Raw genomic sequence first — 22,513 nt, 5'->3', positions numbered from 1 at the left:
GTAGATACCATGTAGGATAAGTTTGTTGTCTTAAACTTGACTATATTGGTGGCAGGCATTCTGCGTACAGACAGCTATGAGCATATATATAGCAGATACATATCTTCTGAAAGCTACATGGCCTCGTGTGCTTCGAAATACGGTTGCGAAATACTGGCCATGGCATGCCTCTACATGTAAGTTATGACTGAATTTGCCACTCAGCCTCAGGTGTTAACGGATAACGTAAGGCTGTGCCCACATGCGCGATCAACGTCACCGAACAGATAACTTGATATATTCTTGGCATACCAAAAGCTTTTTGTTGTTTTTGCTCTTCCCATCCCACGAGTCCAACCTCTCACCTCACATCTCATACGGAGACCATTTCAAAGCAGCTCACATCTCATCAAGCATGTCCACCTCCTATGCCCCTCCCTCCGGCCCACCTCCATCCACTTCCACTTCCACCACACAGCCAGCCGTTCCCAATGACGATGATCCCTTCGACCCTCCACCAGCTTACACCCCCTCCGCCGCCCAGTCCACCCAGGGCGAAACGACGCTGGACGCAGGACCGTCTAGAATGGATTTCTCAGGTCCTCCACCCATGCCTGAGAGGTTGGAACAGAATATAACGGGTGTAGGCGTTGGTTTTGGACGGAGACCCACCCATGAGCTGGGATCGCAATTCACTGGAACTACCAATTCTATACATACTCAGCAGACCGGCCAGTTCCAACCACCGGCTTTACCTCCTCGTAATCCCTCGACGTCAAGCTATGGAGGTGGATTCTCCGCTCCTTCCGGTCCACCGCCCGGTAAGGAGCATATACCGCAGGATAGCAGTAATGGCGCTGGACCATCTAGACCATCTCATTCAACTGCGGACCTATCGCCTACGGAGGCTCCTACACCTGGTAGACCGTTATTGTGGAGAGGTCAATTATTGGTGTACCCGAAGGGGTTTTGGTGTCATAAGTGTAATAATACGGGGTATAAGGCTAATGATCCTTCCAATCCTCATGAGACTGTGAGTGGTCGTGTATTTCACATCTACCTAAAAGATCTTCAGTCTGTCTGAGATATTTGCCGTCCCATCCTCTCCACGGTGGAGTTTTCCCGTACTTGACATGACGCTGATACCAACCCTCACAGGATTGGAAGAAATACGGCAAACCCTACAACTCAGCCCTCTCGACCTCATACCTCCACTCCACTTCCCCAGAATCCAACCCCTCTACCTCATCTTCAGCAAACTTCCAGCGACCCCTCCCTGCCTTCCCCTCTCAGCCCCAGCAGAACCCATATGGTCATCTCCCACCACCACCAGGAGCATGGGGTACCTACCCTGGACATGGTGCTCGTCCCCCTCCCCCTCCCCCTCCGCAGCAGCATATGATGTACCCCCAGCATCAGCAGCAACCGGGTCAACAGATATTTGTACAAAGGGGTCCGGGGTACGTACCGCCCGGAGCACTTGTGGTGGGACCTGGAGATCCTAGGATTGGTGGGAGGTAAGTCTGTCCTTTGTCATACGTTATTCACTTCTCCTTATATGTTAGAATTATCAGTTGGAATTTAATTCGCTGATTTGCATCACACTTTATAGGATATGCTATAAATGCGGTGGGACAGGTAGAGAGAACGATTTCTTATTTGGCTTTGACGTCGGGAGATGTTATTACTGTCAAGGGTTGGGAAGGGTGTTCTAGGTTTAGTACCGAGATAGATAGATTCACGGACCTACACGCAACGAAAAGTCGGAATGTTATGGTATATAGAAAAAAGGAAGCGAGAACAGTCAAGCGGAAAAGGTTATCGTAATCCATATTTACTGCCGAGGTGGATCCCGTAAATTATCCCATAGATCATATAATTCACGAGCATGTATGAACCTTTGTATGACTCCCTTGCATCTGCAGTCATGATAACGATATGGCCCTATGCAGATCAATGCATTCCATATTAATCATAAATCACAAAATCTAAGTTGTCTCAACAACACGCTACAACATCTACCATCTACCGGAAGAAGTCCTTCCCGAAGGTGGAGGAGCGCTTCCCCCACCTCTACCACCTCTCGCACCACCTCTCGTCCACTTGATGGGCGCTCGCTCAGACGCAGGTGCACCATTGCTCTCACCTTCAGCAGGCGCAGCAGCAGGAGCGGGCGAAGAGGGAGCAGCGGTAGGAGAGGCGGTACCATTAGCTTCAGCAGCAGCTTTGGCGGCGGCTCGTTCTCTCCATCCTCCAGCCTTGACGGTCGTAGGAGCAAGGGCGGGAGCAGCCGAAGAAGGACTCTCAGCAGCTGGTGCAGGGGCACCGGGACGTCTGTAGGCTCCTGTACCGCTACTTCTCTCGGCTCTTCTTCGCTCAGCTTCTTCCTCCCTTGCCAATCGCATCTTGAGGAGTTCTTCGTCCTTGGCTCGTTGGGCCTCTCTCTCAGCTCGGGCAGCGGCAGCTCGTTCGGCAGCTGCTGCTTTGGCAGCTTCGATTTCGGCGGCGGCTTTCGCTTCTTCCTCTGCTCGGGCGGCTTCTTCGGCGGCACGGGCTTCGGCTTCCTCTGTGAGTGGAAGAGGGTAGATCAGCATTGATCGTTCAAAGGACAAGGTGACATGTATATGCGGAACATGTTAAAGGAAAGATGTAAGATGGAAAAATCACACTCACCAGCAGCCTGTCTCTCCCTCTCTTCAGCCTGTCTCCTCTCCTCATCCCTCTTAGCTTTCTCGGCCTTCTTCCTCTCGATCAACTTCTCCTTCAACTTCTTCTTCTCCTCATCCACCTTGGCCCTAGCCTTCTCTCTAGCCAACTTGAACTCCTTCTCACGTTGACCTTCGACAGTATCTCGCACAGTGAGGAAATCAGGTAACATCCTTCCTAATCTGTTCTTCAATTCCACAGAGGCCTTTTGCTGTTGGATAGCCGCCTCCTTGGATTCCTTGTTGATTCGTTCATGTTCGACCTTGTCTTGTACTTTTTGTTTCTCATAATCTTCAGTCAACAACGGTCGTTCTTCCTTTCTCATCGCTCTCTCCAAGTGGTCCACACGTTTACCGACAATTCTAAGTCTTTCAGCATGTTCTCTCTTCTCCTTGGCAAGCTGTTCAACTTGGAGAGCAACCAATTTGTTGGAATCGAGATCTTCGATATTCTTGATATCAACTTTAAGAGCTCCCTTATCGGCCAACTGCTTGGCCAATTGTTCGGCTTCTGCTCGTCGAGCATCGTCCATCTGTTTTCTCAATCGATCAAGTTCAGCTTGTTTGGCAGCTTCCTTGGCCTTTCGTTCGTCCTCTGCCGCTTTGGCCTTCAATCGCTCAGCCAAGGCAGTAGATTCCTCTCGTTGTTTCCTCAGGTTGGCCTCTTCCATCAACTCTCGTCGTTTCTGGACGATCTGTCGTCGGTGAGCAACTTGTTTGCGTTCCTCCTCGGCTTGAGCGATAGCAGCGGCGAAAGCATCGGCTCGAGAAGTGATAGGGGCTGGATTGAGGTATTGGATGGTGTTGTATAAAACGATGGCAAGATCGGAGAGTCGGTTGGGTTGAGCAGTGGAGGTGACGAACGTGATGGTCTGAGCGACGTGATCAACAGAGGCACTGATATCGCCCCGTCGACAAGCGGACATGAGGAATTTCTCGAGGGAAGGCATGTCGGTGGACCAAGGAGTGTTCTCGAATGGCTTGACGAGGTTCAAGATGTGAGATAAAGTGACGGTATCGTATACTTGAGCGAGTTCTTGAACGAGTCGTGAAAGAACGACTTCTCGGAGAGCAGGGAGGTAGGGTTGGTACTCTGGTGCGAGGGAGCTGATGAGGGGAGCAAGAGTCTTGCAGGCTGTAGTAGGTTGGAAGTCGACCTCGAGGATTTGGTAGATTTGTCGAATGTCAGCGGGGACTCGCTTGAGGTGTTTTCCAGCAGCATCCTTGACGAGGGAATCTCTGGTAGGCATCTTGGGGAGGTTGAGCAAAGCGATCAATCGTTGTTTGGTCTCGACTTCACCGAGGGGGACAGCAAGGGCTGATAAGAGGACACTTCCTGGAGCTTTGTCATTTGAGATACCGGCTCTTTCGGCGTATTGGAAGTACCTTGCCCAAGCGGCGGCGTGGAATACAGCGGTCTGTTTACCACCTTCAGCTTTGAAGATCTGAGTCAATTTCTCGTAGTAGTTGGCCATCATAGCGGGTTTAGCGACCTTCTTTCCAGCAGCAACTAATCCGTGAACATCCTCAACTGATCTGAAAGCTTCTTGCCATAATTCCAACTCTACGGCAGTCTCCAATTGTAAGAATCTGGTGTCAAGGAATCGACCGAGGGTCTCGGGGTCGGAGAGGTTGATGGCATGTTGTTGATGACCGTATTTAGCAGCGTTGGTGAGATCTTTTCTAAGACGTTGTTCACATAATCTTCTGAAATCGGATTTTCGTTGATGGACTTTGCAGAAGTTGAAAGCTCTGTGAGCGACGGATTGGTAGATGACCTCTAATCTATCGTTACTCTTGGCAATATCGAGTGAAATGTCGTATGCGTCCCAGCAGAACTTCTGAGCGGGAGCAATCAATCTTCGTTCGATCCTTTCTCTGTCACCTGCACTTTCCACAAAAGTATCTAAGAGTAAAGAGGTGGGTTGGAGAGGGAGTTCGTCATCGACAACGGGGTTCTCGGGGAGAGCAGCAACCTCAGCTTTGGCTTGTTCAGTAGCGGTAGCGAGTCGACCTTCAGCTTGAGCGATGAAGTGGTTCAACACTTTTTCAATCGATGAGACGGAGGTGGTCTGAACGGCATTCTTGAATTGTAAGAGAGCTTGTCGAGCATGGGCTTTTCGGTTCATCTCAACACAGAGGTCGAGGAATTTGAAGACGATAGGTTCAAGGATGCTGACGGGTGTATGCTTGAACTTTTTGCTATAGACCAGAATGGAAACCATCAGTAAAACTCCTGTCGTCAATGTTCCAACTACTCTTGCTTTTCATGATTCCATTCGCCACTCACCTCTGGAACACTTCTACCAAGTTCTCAAAAGCTTGTTGCTGAGATTGAGGCGTACCAAGAGCCAAAAGCTCTTCTGATCGCTATTACATGTTCACAAAGAGATTATCAGCAAATGTTACTCCCTGATATTCAGTTCTTTTGAAATAATGTCGAAGAGACCGAACCCACCTTGAGCGCATTTTCGGGTTTTACGTAGATAGGAGGCATCTTGATATATGTCCTTTTTATCTTTACTTTTATCCTTTATATCCAAATTGACAGATTACGTCTAATTTGGTTGATTTTTTGGTGTGAGAATGAAGCAGACTGGGGTTCTTCCTCCGTGTCGTTTCGAGTGTGATGTCGAAGCTGATGACAGGATTTATCGATTGCAGTCGCTGTGTATGAGGGTGAGATGGAGGGGGATAAAGAGAGGAGAGGTGTATAGGTGACATCTATCTAATTCATGTATAGCGGTCACTCTCACTCTCTCCATTGACCACTCACTGTATGCTGTATAGCACCTCGTGTAAAAAGTTAAAGAGATTAGGATGCATTGTTCTCCATATCGCCGAGCTCCGTCTTTACGCATCCAATGTATTTCCGGAGTGTGGCACTTGCCTTGGTTTTACGTTGTCGTCTGGGCGTTAAAAGGGTTGATATATGGGTCGATGACGCTCATGCTAACACAAGTACAACGATAACATCCTTTAACATCCCGTATTCATACATTACAATTGATAATAACATCCTCATCTACTAGGTCCCGTACAACACCCATCAACAGTAACCCTCCCTCGAACGACTATCAGCAGCAACACACCTAGCCATGGCATCCTCACTGCAGCACCTGTAAGTCACCTTCACCCCTCCCTCTCCAACCGGAACATAACGCTAACTTGCACTCTGGCATTCCGCAGTGGTCGAGGCGGTGAGCCCATTGGTCCTTCTAATGAGCGACTCGCCATTCATCCGTACTGACAGCCCATGACAGCTCTCCGAGTAGCCAAGAACTATACCAAAGGGTATACCGACATGCAGACCAAAGTGAGGGATGCAACCTCGAACGATCCGTGGGGACCCTCAGGTCAACAGATGAATGAGATTGCTCAGATGACATATAATCAGTGGGTAATATCTAGCAACGATGCTCGTCGCTGGATACTGTGCTGATGATGTTCTGCAGGAGCGACTTCGTCGAGATAATGGAAATGATGGATAAAAGATTGAACGATAAAGGTAAAAACTGGAGACATGTGTTTAAAGCTTTGACATTGTTGGATTATTGTTTACATGCTGGATCGGAGAATGTTGTCATCTACTTTAAAGATAATATCTATGTGGTAAAGTGAGTAACATGTACCCTTCCTTCCTCCAGCCGCGTCTGATCTTCAATATATGATATGATGGCACTGACGCTCGGATGGATTCACAGAACACTCAAAGAATTCGTATATGTAGATGATACAGGCAAAGACGTAGGAGCGAACGTCCGACAAAAAGCCAAAGATATAACCAACCTCCTTCAGGATGATGCTAGATTAAGGGAAGAGAGGAGATCAAGGGGTGCGATGCGAGATAGGATGTTGGGTAATATCGAGAATAGCGGATTGAAGGGACACGATGATTATGGTGAACCTCGAAGTCCAGTGAGAGAAACGCCTAGGTGAGTAGTTTCTTTTGATCATCCCGTCAACAATGCTCATATCGTCATTCTATTGTAATGAAATGATCCCATATGAGGACAAGTTACTGATGGTGATCACCCGCATCCGCATGAATAGACCTAGACCGAATAAAAGCAGAAACGAAGATGACGATTTACAAAAAGCCATCGAAGAGTCCAAGAGGATGTCAGAAGATGAAGCTAAACGTAGATCTCAAGTTACGAAAGAGGAGGACGATCTGAGAAGAGCTTTGAGGTTGTCCGAGGAAGATGAGGAGAAGCGGAAGAAGGATTTGGATTCGAGAAATCAGAATGCTCTGTTTGATGATAGTTTGAACATGTAAGTGAATCTGAGCGGCTGATGTACTATGAGATTATGCTCGAATGGATGGAAGACAGATGAATGGGATGGAGGCAGGCGCAGGGAATAGGTCAGGGAGACATACATGCGAAGGTTGGGCATGGAGTTACTCAGCTGACACATTACGATTTTACCCACAGACAATCAAACAACGCCTACAACCAGCAACCTGATCTCTTCGCTCAACAAACCCAACAAATGCCTATGATGCCTACAGGAGGATGGCCGTTGGTAGATGTGGGCTACGGCCAACAACAGCAGATGCAACCACAATATACTTCTTACAATGTGAGTTAGACATGAGAGTCAACCGTTTGTGATGACATCATCTGACTGAGCATCTTTGATCGACTTATAGCCCTTCCACGCTCAAATGATGCAACAGCAACAACAAGAAGAATACATGCGCCAACAGATGGCCTTGCAGGAACAACAACGTCAACAGGAAGAATACATGCGTCAACAGCAATTCCTACAACAACAAAATACTTCCTTGTTCCCCCAACCTACAGGGTACGGGTCCAATAATCCATTCGCACCTGGAGGAGGTATGCAACAGCCCCAACAATCCTTCACTCCTCAACCTCAACAGCAATCTTCCTTCTTACCTGTACCTGTCGTATCTCAACAACAATCCCCACAACAACCACAACAGCCTTTGGAACCTCAACAAACCGCCAAGCCAGCTTCGCCTTGGACAGCACCTCCTAAGAAAGATGATGGGGAACATTCGGGTTTGGCAGCGTTGTTGGCGAAGGGGAGGGAAGATGGGTTGGACACTTTTGGAAATGTTGGGAATTTACGTGAGTCCCACTGTTCATGTTTACATAAATCCATTCGGTGTCCCTTGTATCTGTATCTGGGACTGCGCAGGGTACATCGATGCTGACTAAATTGATTCGTGATAACAGGTATCCCCGTCGGAGCTCAATTCCATAATTCGAACAGGATGGCTGTGCAACAAACTGGTGCTCAAGGATTTGGTGCGAATAATCCTTTCGGTCAGATGCAAAGTCAGCAGCAGGGTCAGCAGCAAGGTCAGCAACAGCAGAGGAACGATCAACCGTTCTTCTCTATTTAGGAGTCTGATGGTGCATGTACTCCTTCCTGATCGGTGAGATTGGTCTAAACGGTGTGGAATATGGTGAGAGAGTTAAAGACGATGTTTGTATAGGTGATATTCCTTACCAACCTATATACATATACCGATGTTAGTTGGCGTTGTAGATACACATTTTCTTTCTTTTGACTGTGATACGAGATGAGATGCATGATACTTCACAACTTTCCGATATACACGATATGACATCTATATGTACAGTACAAATACAACAAGATATCCGAGATACAGTAATAATCTACATGAGAATCACAAGGGGTACAGAGTTGTATGGAATAACAGACTAGGCCATTCGTTTGGCGACCAGCATGATTGAGATAGATACTCCAGCTAGGATCAGGGAATCTAGGAGGTAGAACATGGGGCTTCTCTGCGGGTTCGGTTGAACGGCGGTGGCAATGGCAGCATTGGTAGCATTGGGAGTCGGATTGGTATTGGTATGGTCATCTGCAGGAGAGTTAACTACAGCTGGGGTCGTAGGTGATGGGGATTGTGGTTGTCCCTCGTCTCGTGCGTTTCCAGCGTTGGGCAACGCTGGCTGCGGTGCGACATCGTTCATTGACGGTATGGCTGGTGCTTGTTCGATTGGAGGAGGAATGATATCGATGGGTAAGGCTTGTATACCAGTGCCAGATCCAGATGCACCCGCACTTATCGTCGAAGGAGGAAGGATGGTAGGTATTTCCTGAGGGTTGGGATCAATCGATATCCCCGATATCTCCTGTCCATCGTTGGCGCCCTGATCCTGATCCTGAGCCTGATCTTGATCCAATGGATGATCATGATCATGATGATCACCTGACTTCGGTTCCACACCCCCTTCATCTCGTTTATGGCTTTCAGCCGCCGACGAAGAGGGTATGATCTCCTCATTCCTCACCCCGCAATTAGGGCATTTCCAACCCCTCGACAAATTTGCCAGCCTTTTGCGCTCGTCTTTCGAGTAATCCAATGCTCCTATTGCTGAGAGGGCTTCGCCGGATTGCATCCAAAAGGAACGGAGGCCTACTACGGCTAGAGGGGGGAGTCAGTATAAGTGATGGATAGCTGAGCAATGCGATAGATGATATCAAGCGGTGATAATAGGCATAGATTTAGGAGGGGCTTACCAGTCCTGACTCCCCATGCAGGCTGCCATGAACCCGCATGAAAGCTTGTTAAGCCATCTATACAGATCTGCAAACAGACCCGACTCCACGTCAGCGACCATAACCATTTCCTCGTACTGAAAGAGGAAGGACAACTCACCTTCTTGCCCAGCTCGAAGCGGCCATTGGGAGTCATGAGCATGATATCGGGAGCTGACATTGGGTAACTTGGTGGGAGGAGAATTCTGAGATGGTATAGTCCTGTGTGCAATGGTTAGCGTTTGGATCATATCGTTTGACTGATATCAAGGGTTACTCACCTCCATCGTATTCGCCGCCAGCTACGCCTCGCATCGTACAATGCCATTCGAAGATATCGTCCTGCGCAGCAAGTAAGTCAGTACAAGGACATAGAAAGAAACTGTTTACCCCATATAGACATGAATATGGCCAGTCAACAGCTATGAGCGGAATGAATACCCACCTCCAAAGGCGCAGCTACGAACCCGTCCTCCTCGATATCAGCATTAGCCAGCTCAGACGCCTCTTGCATTATTCGCTTGACAGCTGTGGATCGAAGGTTCACTTTGGGTCTTGAGCTGGACATCTTGACTAGCTGTACATATACTGTCTGTCTTGCTGTAGGATGTTGAGGATACAAAGAGCAATAACAAGGATGAGGATTGTTGATGATGTGTCACTGTGTCTCGCTGTCTTTGTTATGACGTTTCCTTTCATCGTGTTGCTACTCGGCCGAGGAACCGATTTGGACCGATCATCAACAATCATCACTTTCAACTTCACTTTCCTCTCTTTCATCTATACTCTATAATATATACATCTCAACTACATGTGCATAACCCATCACCACACCTCATTCAACCCCATCTCATCCAACAGAGAGAACCTACATACCGGTATAAGACAAAACCCCAACAAGCACTTACCAGGTACCAACTCTTTCCCCCTCGAACTTCTACGCCCACCCCCACACTCACCATGGCAGACCCATCAGCCCCATCCTCGTCGTCCCACCCATTACCCCACCTCGCACCAGTAGGAGACGGCCCGCACGAATCGGTGGATATCGATCCTGGGCCTTCCAGTCGGCCATTCACAGATGCGCAGGTGGAGGAGTTTAGGGAACAGGATAGGTGGTTGCCTGTGAGTGTGGTCTTTTCTTGGTGGTATATCTGAGCGATGTAGTTCAGGATGACATGGGAAGAGATTCATTGGCTGGTAGTACATGGAATGAGGATGCAGCTAGAGATGGAAATAGAAAGGAAAGAAACGTTGCACATGATTCTAATACAAATGTGTGACACTATAGATAGCAAACGTAGCTCGAATTATGAAAACGTCCTTACCAGCCTCAGCAAAAGTATCGAAAGAAGCGAAAGAGTGTGTCCAAGAGTGTGTATCAGAGTTCATATCGTTTATTGTAAGTCTCTCTCTTCTCTCGCTCCAGTCTCTCAACTTCCTTCTCTTCACAGGTTTTATAATTTCCATGAGGATCTGACTGACCCATTGCCCCACACAGACATCCGAAGCAGCCGAGAAATGCCTCAACGAGAAGCGCAAAACCCTAAACGGCGAGGACATCCTAACTTCAATGCGATCACTGGGATTCGACAACTACGAAGGGGTCTTACGTGTGTACCTCGCTAAGTATAGGGATTCGCACCATTCGACAAATAAACGCGGAGGGGAGGACGACGATGGGGATGTGATTTCTTTGAATGGGGAACCGAAGAAGAAGAGAGGAAGGGGCAGGCAGAGTACGGCTACTACGGGGGGTAGTGGGGGGACTCCGGTGGATGGGAAGGGGAAGAAGAGGCGGACGGAGGAAGAACAGGTCGATGTGAGGTAGTATAGTGTATACTTCTACACAACGTTCGTCAGGAAAAGGAAAAGGGGAGGTATATCTACAAATCATCTATTGTTAATGGACGAGACGGGAGTAACCGATGGTCATTGTATTGTGAGATGCAATGCATTGTATCTTGTTCATTATAAATCATTGTTTATTTCTATCTATGCAGACGGACATTCCTTCTTACCAATTCATCTCACCAACACCCTGTACAACTCTCTTTGAAAAAACACTCCCTCTACACTAAAACAGAGACCTACACAGAGGGCAACTACTACTATGAGAACTGTTGAACCACTTGAACAAGCACGAGGCGTGGAACCTGTTCTTACATGTCCTACAAGGTTTGGTAGGGAGCGTACGATCGGTCAAAGAGATGATCCTGCAAATCATGTCCTCGTATTAGCTCAGCATGTACGGACGATGAAGACACGGAGTAGCTAACAAACGATACGTACGAGTAACAGATAGCACATTCTACAACACCTTCGAAATGCAGTGATACGTTCTTCTTGAATATCGTCAGTGCCTCGAGGATCAGGCCGTTCTGCGCGGATGTAGGAAAAATCATGTCAGCTGGATCGTTCTTGGACCATTGCCGTCGACTACAGCAGACGAAATGAAGTGGGAAAGAAGATGATAACAGGATAAGCAAGTGATGGAGAATGAAACAAATACCCACCCTCGACGTTATAGTCTGCTGAGTACTCATCAACCACCCCCTCCACTTATTCTCCGGCACGCCTACCCTCCTCAGATCCCGTACGTCCACACCCCTGAGGGGGAACTCCGCAGGAAGTCTGATCCCAATTTCCATAGGCTGCTCATCGACCACATAACTCGCAATAGCTTCTGACGATCCACTGCCCGCTGAGGCAGCCGATGTCGCTCCACCACCTTGGGCAATACGGATGTTCAGTCCCTCCTCGGTCAGCTGTTTCAAGGCGGAAGGTTCTCGTAGAGCTTCAAATTCGTGTGCAATGATTACGGGGGAATAATGTCGAGCCACAAACGTTAACATTGACATTGACAGTTGTCGGGATTTGATGGATTCGTAGTACCCCCGAAGGGCTGATGGGATAGTGACGAGTGCTCGGTAGAATAAGTAGGATGCTAGGGGTGTGAGATCGGCGAGTCCTTCTGGATCAAGTACTAATGATGAAGAAGGCATCAGCTGTACTGGTCATCGATGACAATTTAAGAGCAACTGACATTCTGGATAGAACTCGTCGACTGCATATTGACTGGCAGGGAAGTTCCAAGCTCCCATTTCTGATACACCGAGCATGGCAAATAACATCGGTAAAAGTCCATCGGTGAGCAATTTGGAGGAGTTGAGCTGGTCAAGGTATGCCCATCGAAGTGTACGGGACTATTGAATCGATTCAAGTCAACTTTCCCTTCACACCAGTGAGCTCAGCATGAAAAACAGCGCGACATACCGCATCTTCAAAATGATCAAGAATAGCCAACCAAGCAAGCAGCTGACCCAGCACCTATCGGGAACCAAATATCAGCACAGCTTCTCATTCGACCAGTTAAATTCAGAAAGAGCGAGCTGATATTTACCGTATATATCTCCACCTCACCCATCCAATCAATCTTCTGTCCCTCACCAACAATCTCAACCAACTCCTTGGGCAATTCAATCGTCCTATGTTGATGTCCTTCCTCAGCCTCAGCAACAGAAGCTTCCACTTCAAGAACCAGCGCAATCGTATTATGCTTGATGACTTTGCTCAAAATCCTATAAGAAGCACATTGGACGGCGGAGGAGGTAGATAGATGGATGAGGTCGGCGAGCTGTCCGAGAGACGCGTTCTCCATTACGTTCTCCGGTATATCACCTAGGAGATCGAGAAGAACGGTTTGGACCATTAACAGTGGTGTCGAGTCGGCTGAAAATACAGTAATATTGTCAGCTAGCAAACATCCAGGAATGGCGATGATCACACAGCTTACCTGTTCGACACTGCAGAAATAGGTTCAAAGCAGCCTTCATATGATCATCTTTTGCTGTCCATTCTGCTCTGAGTGATTTATTCGTTTGACACAAATCACGTATCTGCTGAAGGAGAAGCAGCGATTGAAACGTAAGGCAGGAAGTCGTAACATCGTCGAGTGAAGCACCCTATCACGAATTATCAGCTTGTGATTCCTCTCAGTCTCCCCGTATCCAAATAGAAGCCAACAGACAACTCACATTCAAACCACTCTCAACCAAATCAAAGATCGCATCCCAATGACCACCCGACAAATCCTGGACGATCGGTGCCAGCGCAGTTTCCAGCTCTGCGATCCTATACTCCACTTCCTCGGGCATCTCTCCCTCGTCATCATCAGCGGTCAACCATGAGTTGACATGCCTCAAAACGAATATAGCCCGTTGTTGAGGTAAGAAGACAGACGCTGCATCGGCAGGCGGGGCAGAAGCGATGAGCAGTCGCAGATACGGTATACCCTGCTTGGATACTGCTGAGGGAATAGCTTTGACGGATGTGAGTGCATTGGCAAGACGATTCTGAGCGAGAGCGAATGATTTGTGGTCTAGGAGAAGGGGTTTGATAGCGTATGTTATTGCTAGTGCAAGTTGTGGTGCTATATCATATCGTCAGCTACCTATAACGCCAATTCAAATCGGATAGCTTACCCTTATCGATCAAAGTCATAGCGTAGTTCAACCATACTTCCGCTTCTTTTTCTCCAGCTCCACTCTGCCTCAAATGTCTACTAAGTACGTTCCTAAAGCTCCTCGCGCTGACATCCCCACCGGTAGCTGATATATCGTTCTTCAAGGCAGATAATAACATCTGTAGTAAATCCGAAGTTTCTGGTAATGACCCTGATTTGAGTATCTGGACAGTATCGTTATGCCAAGACAGTGGCGCTTCATCAACGAAAGATAAAGCGTAAGACACGGCTCCTTCAACTTCTCGGATAAGGTCCGTTAGGTGGACAATAGATGCCGATTGGGCATAAAGACCCCTCGAAGATCCCGGTATAGCCAGGGTATCTTGTGTCAGCTGGTAAGCTGCCAAAGCGACCTGCAGCAAGGCGGGCTGTGATGCGACGAGTTGACGATCTGCTCGAAGAAGCGCCACCACAGCTTCGGCCCATCTGGCAGCTTTTGATCGCCCGATTAGATCAAAATCTGATTCCAAGGAGATGTCGGGTGTTTGCTCGGAAGAGTAGGGTACTAGAGGGTCGATGATGGGGAGTGAGGGGTGTAATGGTTGGGTTGCATGAGTGGAGATCTCCTCGACGAGAGTATTGATTGGAGGAAGAAGTGTCTGAGATAGTTCAATCACTGAAGGTGCTTTGGTGTCTCCTAAGGCCGTAGCCAGAGCCACGTCGATAAAGATCGTAGGATCCACTTCGACTTCCACACGTTGTATACCTTCTCTCAGAGCTTCGTGCACCTTGGTCAATACCACTTTCTTCTCCTCGTCATTGACTTGTCCAACTTTATTCCAGAGTTGCGTTAAAGATTCGTCTTTACCGAACGACGAGGCGATATGACCTGGGACACGAGGAAGGAGGAAGATGACGTGATGTACCGATATCAAGCTTTGTATGCAGATCTCAGATTGGATCACTTCTTCCAAATGATCCGTTGCATAGGTAGCGAAGATCTTGAATGCTGAGACGGGAAGAGTCTCTTCGGAAAAGTCGTGGCCGGTAAGGAGTTTCTCCGTAGAACCGTGAATTGCCGTACATACTAAAGCAAGTACCTCGTCCAATGCGTCGTTGGAGAGGTGTTGCGTTGATTTTAAGCATGAGATAGCGACATCAGTCGATTCAGGTGAGCTGGATGCGAGTGCAACTTGTGTCGACTCCGTTGCTATGGGATCGAGAGAACCAGGTCGTAACAAACCGCTTGGAGGTGTTGTAAGCAAGCTCTGTGCCAGGGCGAATCGTTTTGCCGAGTCGATTTCCGTTGACTGAAGTAAGGACGAAAGGATCTGCTGGACTGATTCTTGATTGTTTGATGCATTGGAATGTATGGCGTCGAGCAATGAGACCAACTGGTCCGAGGAAATTGCAGAGGAAAGAGGGATACTTTGTGTCTGTACGACTTGTAAAAGGGACTGAAGAAGACTGGGTATCAGCAAAATCTTGTCAAGGTCATTGACTGAATTCACGTACATCCGTTGTATTAGCCCTGACCAGCTGTGAATACTGCTTGAAGATCTCCACAATAGTCTCAACAACAGCAACGGCGGAGATGCCTTCTCCTGCTATCGATTTGGGCAGACCCTCCACACATTGCTGTACCAAATCTCTTATAGTCTGTTCAGCTGTCTGTACCACCAGCTCACTATCGGTTGAATTCTTCAAAGCCGAAAGAATAGATACACTTCTGGGTAGGATAGAGCTCGAGGGAGTTTCAGGGAAACAAGCATCCAGCAATGACTGCCTGACCGATTTTGCCAGTTCCGTTGCCAGGCCTTGATCGATCGTAGTCAATCTTCCAAGCGATTTCCCAAAAGCGTTGGCTTCTACCTCCTGACTTGCACCCTTCTGAGCTCGTCTCCCGCCTCCCCTTCCACCGAATTCGAGGACTCCTTCTGTCCAAACTCTCTCCCCGAGCTGAGTTTTGACCAACCAGGAAGCAGTCTCTTTACTTTCTTCGGCTGACCAAGATTTACTTATCAGATATCCCGTACAATCCAGCATGGACTGTAAGAACACCTGGAAAGCGGATTGTTGGCCTGGTAATGAGTGGGTGGAAAGTAATCTCGAATCGACTGGTGCCCAGATGTGGGAGAATAGGTTCTGTATCTGTTGAGTAGGTGCTGGAGTAAGAGGTAAAAGGTCGGTGGGAAGAGTCGATATGACTACTAAGAGTAGAGGATAGGTGAGATGTGGGATATAAGGACATATCGTTGAGATGAATTCAAGGAAATTGGCATAATAGGTTGAGGCGGTGATTTGAGCCCGCTGTGTTGATGCCTCTTGATCCTCATCGTTATCATCCTTGCTCTCTTCTTCCTCATCACTCTCATCATCATCGTCATCCTCTTCATCGTCCTCGTCACCATTATCAGACGTCTTCTCCTGAGCAGAGCCGCGTCGAGATTGAGAGTCCGCAGTGATTGTCCAACACTCGGGCCATTCTGTACATATAGTATATCAATCACTGGCGCACTCGACATTCAGCCTGCATGAAGCAGAGGGGAAGGACAGGAACGAAATGAAAAGGGTATACTCACTCCTTATGAATTTAGCAACAGCCATCCCAGCAGTCTCCCACACAATCCCCTCCTTCTCCAACCAGCAATGACCAAGCACGCTATCCGATAACATCCTCAGCGTGTCCTTCTCCTCCAGCTGTTCCGGATAACTGTCAACCAAAGTGGACAACAAGGAGTAAGCCGCTCGTCTGATAGGTGGTTGGGAAGTTCCCAGTCCACCTGGCGAATCTGAGTCTGGATCCGAATTATCTATGATCTCCGGTGAGAGGGCCAGCCATAATCCAGGATTTCTAATCAGGTTGACCAGATCTTGAGGTAGATCCTTGATAGAAGATCTTGATAATTGTTGTAAGAGGTAATTCAAGCCAACTAGACCACCTACTCTATACCTCGCTAATCGCTCTTCAGCCATCTCTCCATCTTCCGCTGATGGTGTCGGAGCAGATACCTGCTGTTTAGGCGTGGGAGCGGGAGTAGCTTTACCTTTCCCCCCTCCCTTGGTGTTTTGGCCTTTCTTATTTGGTGCAGGGGATGAAGTGGGAGGAACGGAAGATACAGGTGCAGGGTGGATATTATCATGAAGCGTCGCAGGATCAAGTATCGAGAGCGTGAGATATTCGACCAAATCCCCCAGATGCTGTGATAAGATTATCTTCTCCGAATCGCTTGAACTCGTTTCGCCCTCTTCTCCTTCTTTGGGAGCAGGACTCGACCAAGTGACAGAGTTGTCCCACGATTTCAAACCTGCTCCTCCTGCTCTCCTACCTTCTTCAAGGGCAGCTACCATCCATGAACCGAGGATATCCCTGCCCTGCGTTCCGGGCAGAAGCGACAGAGACAAGTTCTCAAGTATAACCGTGCGGAGAGAAGGAATAGATAAGAGGTCGGAGTGAAGCTGGATAGCAGTAGATCGATGGAAGGGCGATTGAAGTAGACTCGCAAGATTATGTAGCTAATTAACAGTAAATTCTATCAGCTAACTTACAAAATCCTCTTTCTCACTCGAGTGAACAGAGATTAGCTCACCCAAACAGGTATAGCAGACAACACAGCCGTCTCTTTCAACTCCCTCTCCAACCCCATCTCCTGATCTTCCGTCAGATCCCTCGTCTGAACCAGCTCATTCGCCCACCCCTCCCTAAGCTCCTCCAACCCCTTCCTTCTAGTCACATCATCCTTCTTCCCCAACCTCCGCAAAACCACAACCAGCTCAGCAGGCAAGGTCCTCGCCAGGCCCAGTCCATCTAATGGGTCAGGTATAGGCGGAGCAGGCGGTTTAGGAGGAGGTACGAATTGTTTGACCTTGGGTAATGCTTGTTTCTGAGCTTTGGATAATTTCTTTTGTCCCCTCTGAGGTCTCTGACCCGATTTGGGCTGGACTTCGTCGGGATCTTCTCCAGTGCCCTTGGCTGCTTTACGGGCATTCTTCTTGCGGGTACCGGCTGATGCGGACGATTTGTTGGGTTTGGGCATGGTGGCTGGTTACTGGTGAGTACTCTTCTCTGGGTATATGGATAGTAAGAAGAAGGAATAATGTAGTATTGAAAAATCACGATCGAAAATGCAGAAATGGAATTGAGCGAGTGGTCGTTCTCGTAATTACTGTCTATTCGTGACGTCAATCAAGGGGTATTACAACCGGATTACGATTGTTTCTAACAAAGGTTTGTAATCGGTCTGATCCGGTTGTAATGCATTCCGATCGTACTCGTAACTCAAGCTTCGGATCCGCACTTGACAAGTGTCCTCTGTCCTGCAATCCAGCTGTTGGCCAAAAATACATGCATGAGATCATACCGGATATAACCATAGTATTTAACATAAGAAGAACCTGTATCCTATAATAACGAAGATGAACCTAGCGGAATGATAGATATGGAAACATGAATATACTTGAATCTACTTAGAACCCCGAGCGCCACCCTAACTACTTTATGTATTAACTCGCCCAAACCTAGTTCTCTTGCCATCCGACATGTTCCAACGCACCGGTCCTATCGGATCTCTCCAAATCTCTCATACTCCTCATGAACCATCCATCGGTCCTATTCCTTACACTCGTGAAGACGGGAGGACCGACATCAGCCTCATGGTCCACCACGTTCCTCTCATCTTCCTCAGCTTGCGGGGCATTTCCAGTAGCTTTGTTCACCAGCGATGTCAATCCCTTCTTGACGGTCTCGACAGGATCAGAAGCTACCAGGCTGTTCGACTGTACGGATTGTTCGGACGCTCCGGTATTCGGTCTGGATCCCCGTCGACCTTGAGCAGCTACCGCCAAAGAGTGCAGTTGAGGTGCGATATTTCCGAATCCCTTCTCGTAGTTGATATCAGAACCATTGGATGAGATGGGCGATTTGATCGATGAGGCATCGGAAGTGTATCTAGCATGGTTGGTATTGGCAGAAGCGGTGTCTACGATCAATCCCTTTGAAGCTGATTTTCCTCGGGCATTCCATCGTCCTTGCAATTGACCGATGGCGAAGGGATTACCAGTAGCGTCCAATCCCTTTTCGCCAGAGTCGAAGGCGTCCAGCTCAGCAGCTACATCAGTAGGCATGAGTGGGTACACCTTGTTGAGATCAACAACCGTGTTCTTGGAGAACTCTTGGAAAGCTTTGGCTCGCAGTAACATTGCTTGGGATTTGGTGAACAAGCTGAAGGGGGTGTAGACGAATGGCGCAGGTGGTTTGTCAGATTCGTGTCGACCTGAAGCAAGTGTTGGAGCTTGTACACCGGAAGCTCTCGATTGGACGGGAGTCAACCTAGCGTCGGGAGCAGGCAAGACCACTTCGAGAACAACCATTTGAGCAGGTGCTTTATCATCATGGTCGGAAGCTGGGATTTCCAATATTTCAGGTGAGAGTCGAGCGATGTCGAGGAGAGTTGGCCAGCATCTCAAAGCAGTTGTGAGAGCTTCGATAGCGACTGCGATGGCAGCTTGGAACTCGTAAAGTGATTCGTCGATTTGAGAGTGAAGGGAAGCTGAACCATCATCTGAATTTTCAGCTCGAGCAACAGCTTCATTGCACCTTCTCAAAACCTCTCCCATATTGGCGTTTGCTAGTTCTCTGACCCAGGCTTTCATCGTCGCGTTAAGAGGGAAACCAACATCCGGAAGTCGATAAGCGGGGATTTGGTGACGAGCGAAGTTGTACACCAATACATCTAATCCTTGCATTTGAGTACCGGTAGGTCGAACACCGAAGAGACCGAGATAGGCACCACCACTCTGTACGACAGGTCGAGTACCTCTCTTGGCGTAGGTCTTACAGGCAGATAAGAAGACATCCATTTCCGGTTTGCTGACACCAAAATGGTCAGCCATGGCTTTGGAGAAGAATCGGGTTTCAGCCATTCGGTAACCTCTGGAGGTGTATGAGTCGACGGTATCATTTGATCGAAGTTGGTTCTTATCGGCATTGGGATTATCCCAAGCTGATGGATTACCTTCACCGATTTCTCGGACCAAGAAAAGCATGACACCTTCAGAGTTATGCATCCTAAGGGTAATTCCGTGGATCGATGATTCGTCATCTCCCTTCACACCTGCTTTACCTTCTTCAGCTGATTTTTCGGACCTCTCTTCAGGTAATCTGGTACCGGTGGTGAGCACTCGATCGAACATTGCTCCGAGGGATTCGACGGAAAGATCAAGTTGTTGAGCGAGAAGGACGGAAGCTTCGACGAATCGACTTCGGAAGAGGAGGGTTTCCCATGAAGAGTTCAAGCCTCGGTCGAGAGCAGCAGGTTGTTGTGATTTACCCTTTTGTCTGTCAATGACAGATTTGAGGATTCGAGGTACGAATGGAGTGACAAGAGCCCAGTTGAAGGATAGTTGGTAGAGCCATTGGAAGGTGGATTGTCGAGGATCAAGTTCACCCAATACTCGTTGAAGATCGGCGTCGGTCTGAATGACCTGCATGGGAATGGTACCGTCGTTCTTCACCAGGAGTTTACCAGTCTTGTCGAAAGCGGCACTGGCAATGACGATGTTTCTAGCTTTGTTCCTGATTTGTCGTTTGGTAATAGCGTCCAAGGCAGCGATGGCGAAACACAAAAGCACGATAACACCACACATGACTGAGATAGCGATGGTGAGTCGAGTAGCTTGTCCACCAGCGTTGGCGAGGACCATTGGGTCAACACCTTCCTTGTATCGATATGATGTACCACCGAGACCGAGGTAGTGCATTCTGTGATGGTCACGTCAGCTTGTTGATCCAGTCAAAACGAGGTAGCGGGTTGACTTACCCGCATACAGCAGTAGCCAAGATAAGGGCACAGAGAGCTCGCTTCCACCAAGATTCCTCCCATTGAGCTCGAAGTCTGAAGAAAAGGAACAGGGCAACGATAGCAGCCACAGCGGCAAGGATAAGAGCGAAAACGACCGTGACCGCAGTGTAGGTGACTACAAGTGTGGGAAGTCGGAAGGAGGCAGAGTAGTGCATGAGACCGACTGTGAAGTTTGATCAGGTTAGTTATTTGCAATGATCTTTAGGAAGGTTCAGAAGACAACTCACTGGTAAGACCTTGGAAAGCACCAGCGAAGAGCACTCGCCAAAGGTGGAAATCGATTTCTGAACCGATGAGCCAGAAGGAGATGAAAGTAGCCAAGATGGGAACGAAAAGGGATAACGCAGTCATACCCTTGTCGAACTTTTACGACAAATCTCACATCAGCGCACACTCTCCCACTTTCAAAAAACACGAGAGGAAGAAACGATCGACTCACTTGAATATACCATGTAACCTCTGGACTAGCCCTCAATCTAATACTGATCATACTGACGAAGTGCATTCCCCAAATAGCACATGCCGCAAATACGACAGCGGCCAATAACAGCAAAGCATGATTCCTCCAACCTCTCGATGAAGTTCTTCGACCAAGTACCAATAGAGTAGCGTAGGATCCGAGATAAGATACGATTACCGATGCGACCAATACACCTGGTTGAGGTCGAAGGGGGATGGCAAAGTCGAGATAGTAGTCGGCTAATGCCTGGGGATCTATAAGCACCGAGGTATCATCAGTAAAGAAGCTTCTCAGAGGATAATGGAATCAGAGCAAAAAGAACTCACCGTTCCATATAGCCTCAGGAGGAGCCATCTTGATCGAATCCTTCTATTATTGCGCGGGGGAAAAGGCTTCAAGCTAGTTTGAGCAAGAAGGATATTGTAAGTACTGGAGTAAAGTAGAAACGATGTATGCCTCTCAAAAGCCCAAAAATCAGAAGAATAGTCCCAGTCCACGGGGGACGTTGATGGTGATCAAAATAACAGTGAGAAGAAGCGAGAAAGAAGGATAAAGGAATATGAATTGACCCGGGAGTGATCAGATGGGTATAAAAGTCAACTCTCAGATTAGAATCAGAGACTTGCCAGAAAGAAGTAAAATTGTCGGGCTGAATGGGAAAGGGGGATATGTTGTAGTGAGACTGAAACGGGTGAGTGAGAATGAATAGGTGGGAAAGGAGAGGATCAAGATTGAATTAGAAAAGGCAGGTCTATGTCGTGGCTTGGTGGATAAGAGAAGCTAAGATGTCTGTCATAGTATAGAAAGATGAGATTGAAAGGGATGAATGTATGAATATGAAGTATCATCCGATAGGAGTGTAAAGGAGGGAGGGGGTAGTGTGGTGATGGTCGAATATACCCATACATGTACTCATACACACACATATTGTTGACGATGAAGATGAGTGATGGGTGAGTGAGACGAGACAGCCATGATTGGATTCATTAAACTGATTGATTTACACTGAATAGAGACGAATTTGGTATTGATTGATCGATTGAAATACAGAGGAAAGTACGACACACACACGAACACACAAATGAGACAGCCGATCATGCTATAATGATGATGAACATGTCCGATCGAAGATCAAGATCTGGTATGAAAGATAGGAAAAGCAGAGGAAGAGGACAAGCAGAATAGATACGCAGGAGTTGAGGATGAATACACACAGCAACACACAGACGCTTGAAACAAAGGTAAAAAGATGGGATGAGAATGCACAGACACACAGTAACACGCACCATAGCCGCACACGAGATCGTCATCCTCTCGGTGAAAAGTAGGAGAGCGAACGAGATCAATGGCAAAGAGATTGAGCTACTCACTTATGCAATTCAAGTTGTGGTACCGTCCGTTCTATCTATGATTTAGTTAACCTTCCTATAACCAAAGCTCAGCTTCGTAAGATATGACCGCTTCGAGCTGGTCTTCGTTATTCGTCGATCCTTCGAGGTCG

General features: G+C 47.9%; 7 protein-coding genes across 7 annotated transcripts; 3 read left to right on the top strand and 4 right to left on the bottom strand.

The window, feature by feature from the left end:
- Positions 1 to 394: 394 nt before the first annotated feature.
- I302_107631 (uncharacterized protein) lies at positions 395 to 1,694 on the top strand (the record flags this gene model as incomplete). Its single annotated transcript, XM_019193240.2, has 3 exons — positions 395 to 1,012; positions 1,138 to 1,496; positions 1,592 to 1,694. The coding sequence occupies 3 exons, from the start codon at positions 395 to 397 to the stop codon at positions 1,692 to 1,694; spliced, it is 1,080 nt and encodes a 359-aa protein (XP_019044717.2).
- Positions 1,695 to 1,997: 303 nt separating this feature from the next.
- I302_107630 (uncharacterized protein) lies at positions 1,998 to 5,181 on the bottom strand (the record flags this gene model as incomplete). Its single annotated transcript, XM_019193241.1, has 4 exons — positions 1,998 to 2,545; positions 2,653 to 4,886; positions 4,975 to 5,054; positions 5,143 to 5,181. The coding sequence occupies 4 exons, from the start codon at positions 5,179 to 5,181 to the stop codon at positions 1,998 to 2,000; spliced, it is 2,901 nt and encodes a 966-aa protein (XP_019044718.1).
- Positions 5,182 to 5,782: 601 nt separating this feature from the next.
- Positions 5,783 to 8,061, top strand: I302_107629 (uncharacterized protein; the record flags this gene model as incomplete). The annotated part of the gene is made up of 9 exons (XM_019193242.2): positions 5,783 to 5,805; positions 5,874 to 5,884; positions 5,948 to 6,080; positions 6,140 to 6,301; positions 6,389 to 6,619; positions 6,738 to 6,959; positions 7,121 to 7,268; positions 7,339 to 7,783; positions 7,892 to 8,061. 9 exons carry the CDS (start codon positions 5,783 to 5,785, stop codon positions 8,059 to 8,061), a joined length of 1,545 nt encoding a protein of 514 aa, XP_019044719.2.
- Positions 8,062 to 8,383: 322 nt separating this feature from the next.
- On the bottom strand, positions 8,384 to 9,795 carry I302_107628 (uncharacterized protein; the record flags this gene model as incomplete). Its single annotated transcript, XM_019193243.1, has 5 exons — positions 8,384 to 9,114; positions 9,210 to 9,276; positions 9,349 to 9,449; positions 9,509 to 9,569; positions 9,673 to 9,795. 5 exons carry the CDS (start codon positions 9,793 to 9,795, stop codon positions 8,384 to 8,386), a joined length of 1,083 nt encoding a protein of 360 aa, XP_019044720.1.
- Positions 9,796 to 10,187: 392 nt separating this feature from the next.
- I302_107627 (uncharacterized protein) lies at positions 10,188 to 11,058 on the top strand (the record flags this gene model as incomplete). Its single annotated transcript, XM_019193244.1, has 3 exons — positions 10,188 to 10,352; positions 10,519 to 10,629; positions 10,729 to 11,058. The coding sequence occupies 3 exons, from the start codon at positions 10,188 to 10,190 to the stop codon at positions 11,056 to 11,058; spliced, it is 606 nt and encodes a 201-aa protein (XP_019044721.1).
- Positions 11,059 to 11,304: 246 nt separating this feature from the next.
- On the bottom strand, positions 11,305 to 17,729 carry I302_107626 (uncharacterized protein; the record flags this gene model as incomplete). The annotated part of the gene is made up of 12 exons (XM_019193245.1): positions 11,305 to 11,443; positions 11,520 to 11,608; positions 11,744 to 12,213; positions 12,274 to 12,433; positions 12,504 to 12,557; positions 12,631 to 12,959; positions 13,024 to 13,192; positions 13,265 to 13,659; positions 13,712 to 15,149; positions 15,208 to 16,178; positions 16,275 to 17,208; positions 17,283 to 17,729. 12 exons carry the CDS (start codon positions 17,727 to 17,729, stop codon positions 11,305 to 11,307), a joined length of 5,595 nt encoding a protein of 1,864 aa, XP_019044722.1.
- A 481-nt stretch (positions 17,730 to 18,210) lies between these two features.
- On the bottom strand, positions 18,211 to 21,366 carry I302_107625 (uncharacterized protein; the record flags this gene model as incomplete). The annotated part of the gene is made up of 5 exons (XM_019193246.1): positions 18,211 to 20,452; positions 20,511 to 20,715; positions 20,780 to 20,915; positions 20,992 to 21,266; positions 21,339 to 21,366. 5 exons carry the CDS (start codon positions 21,364 to 21,366, stop codon positions 18,211 to 18,213), a joined length of 2,886 nt encoding a protein of 961 aa, XP_019044723.1.
- Positions 21,367 to 22,513: the final 1,147 nt, after the last annotated feature.

Source organism: Kwoniella bestiolae, chromosome 6, assembly GCF_000512585.2.
Source record: "Kwoniella bestiolae CBS 10118 chromosome 6, complete sequence".
Classification (NCBI taxonomy): domain Eukaryota; kingdom Fungi; phylum Basidiomycota; class Tremellomycetes; order Tremellales; family Cryptococcaceae; genus Kwoniella; species Kwoniella bestiolae.
This window is presented reverse-complemented; position numbering and strand designations above follow the sequence as displayed.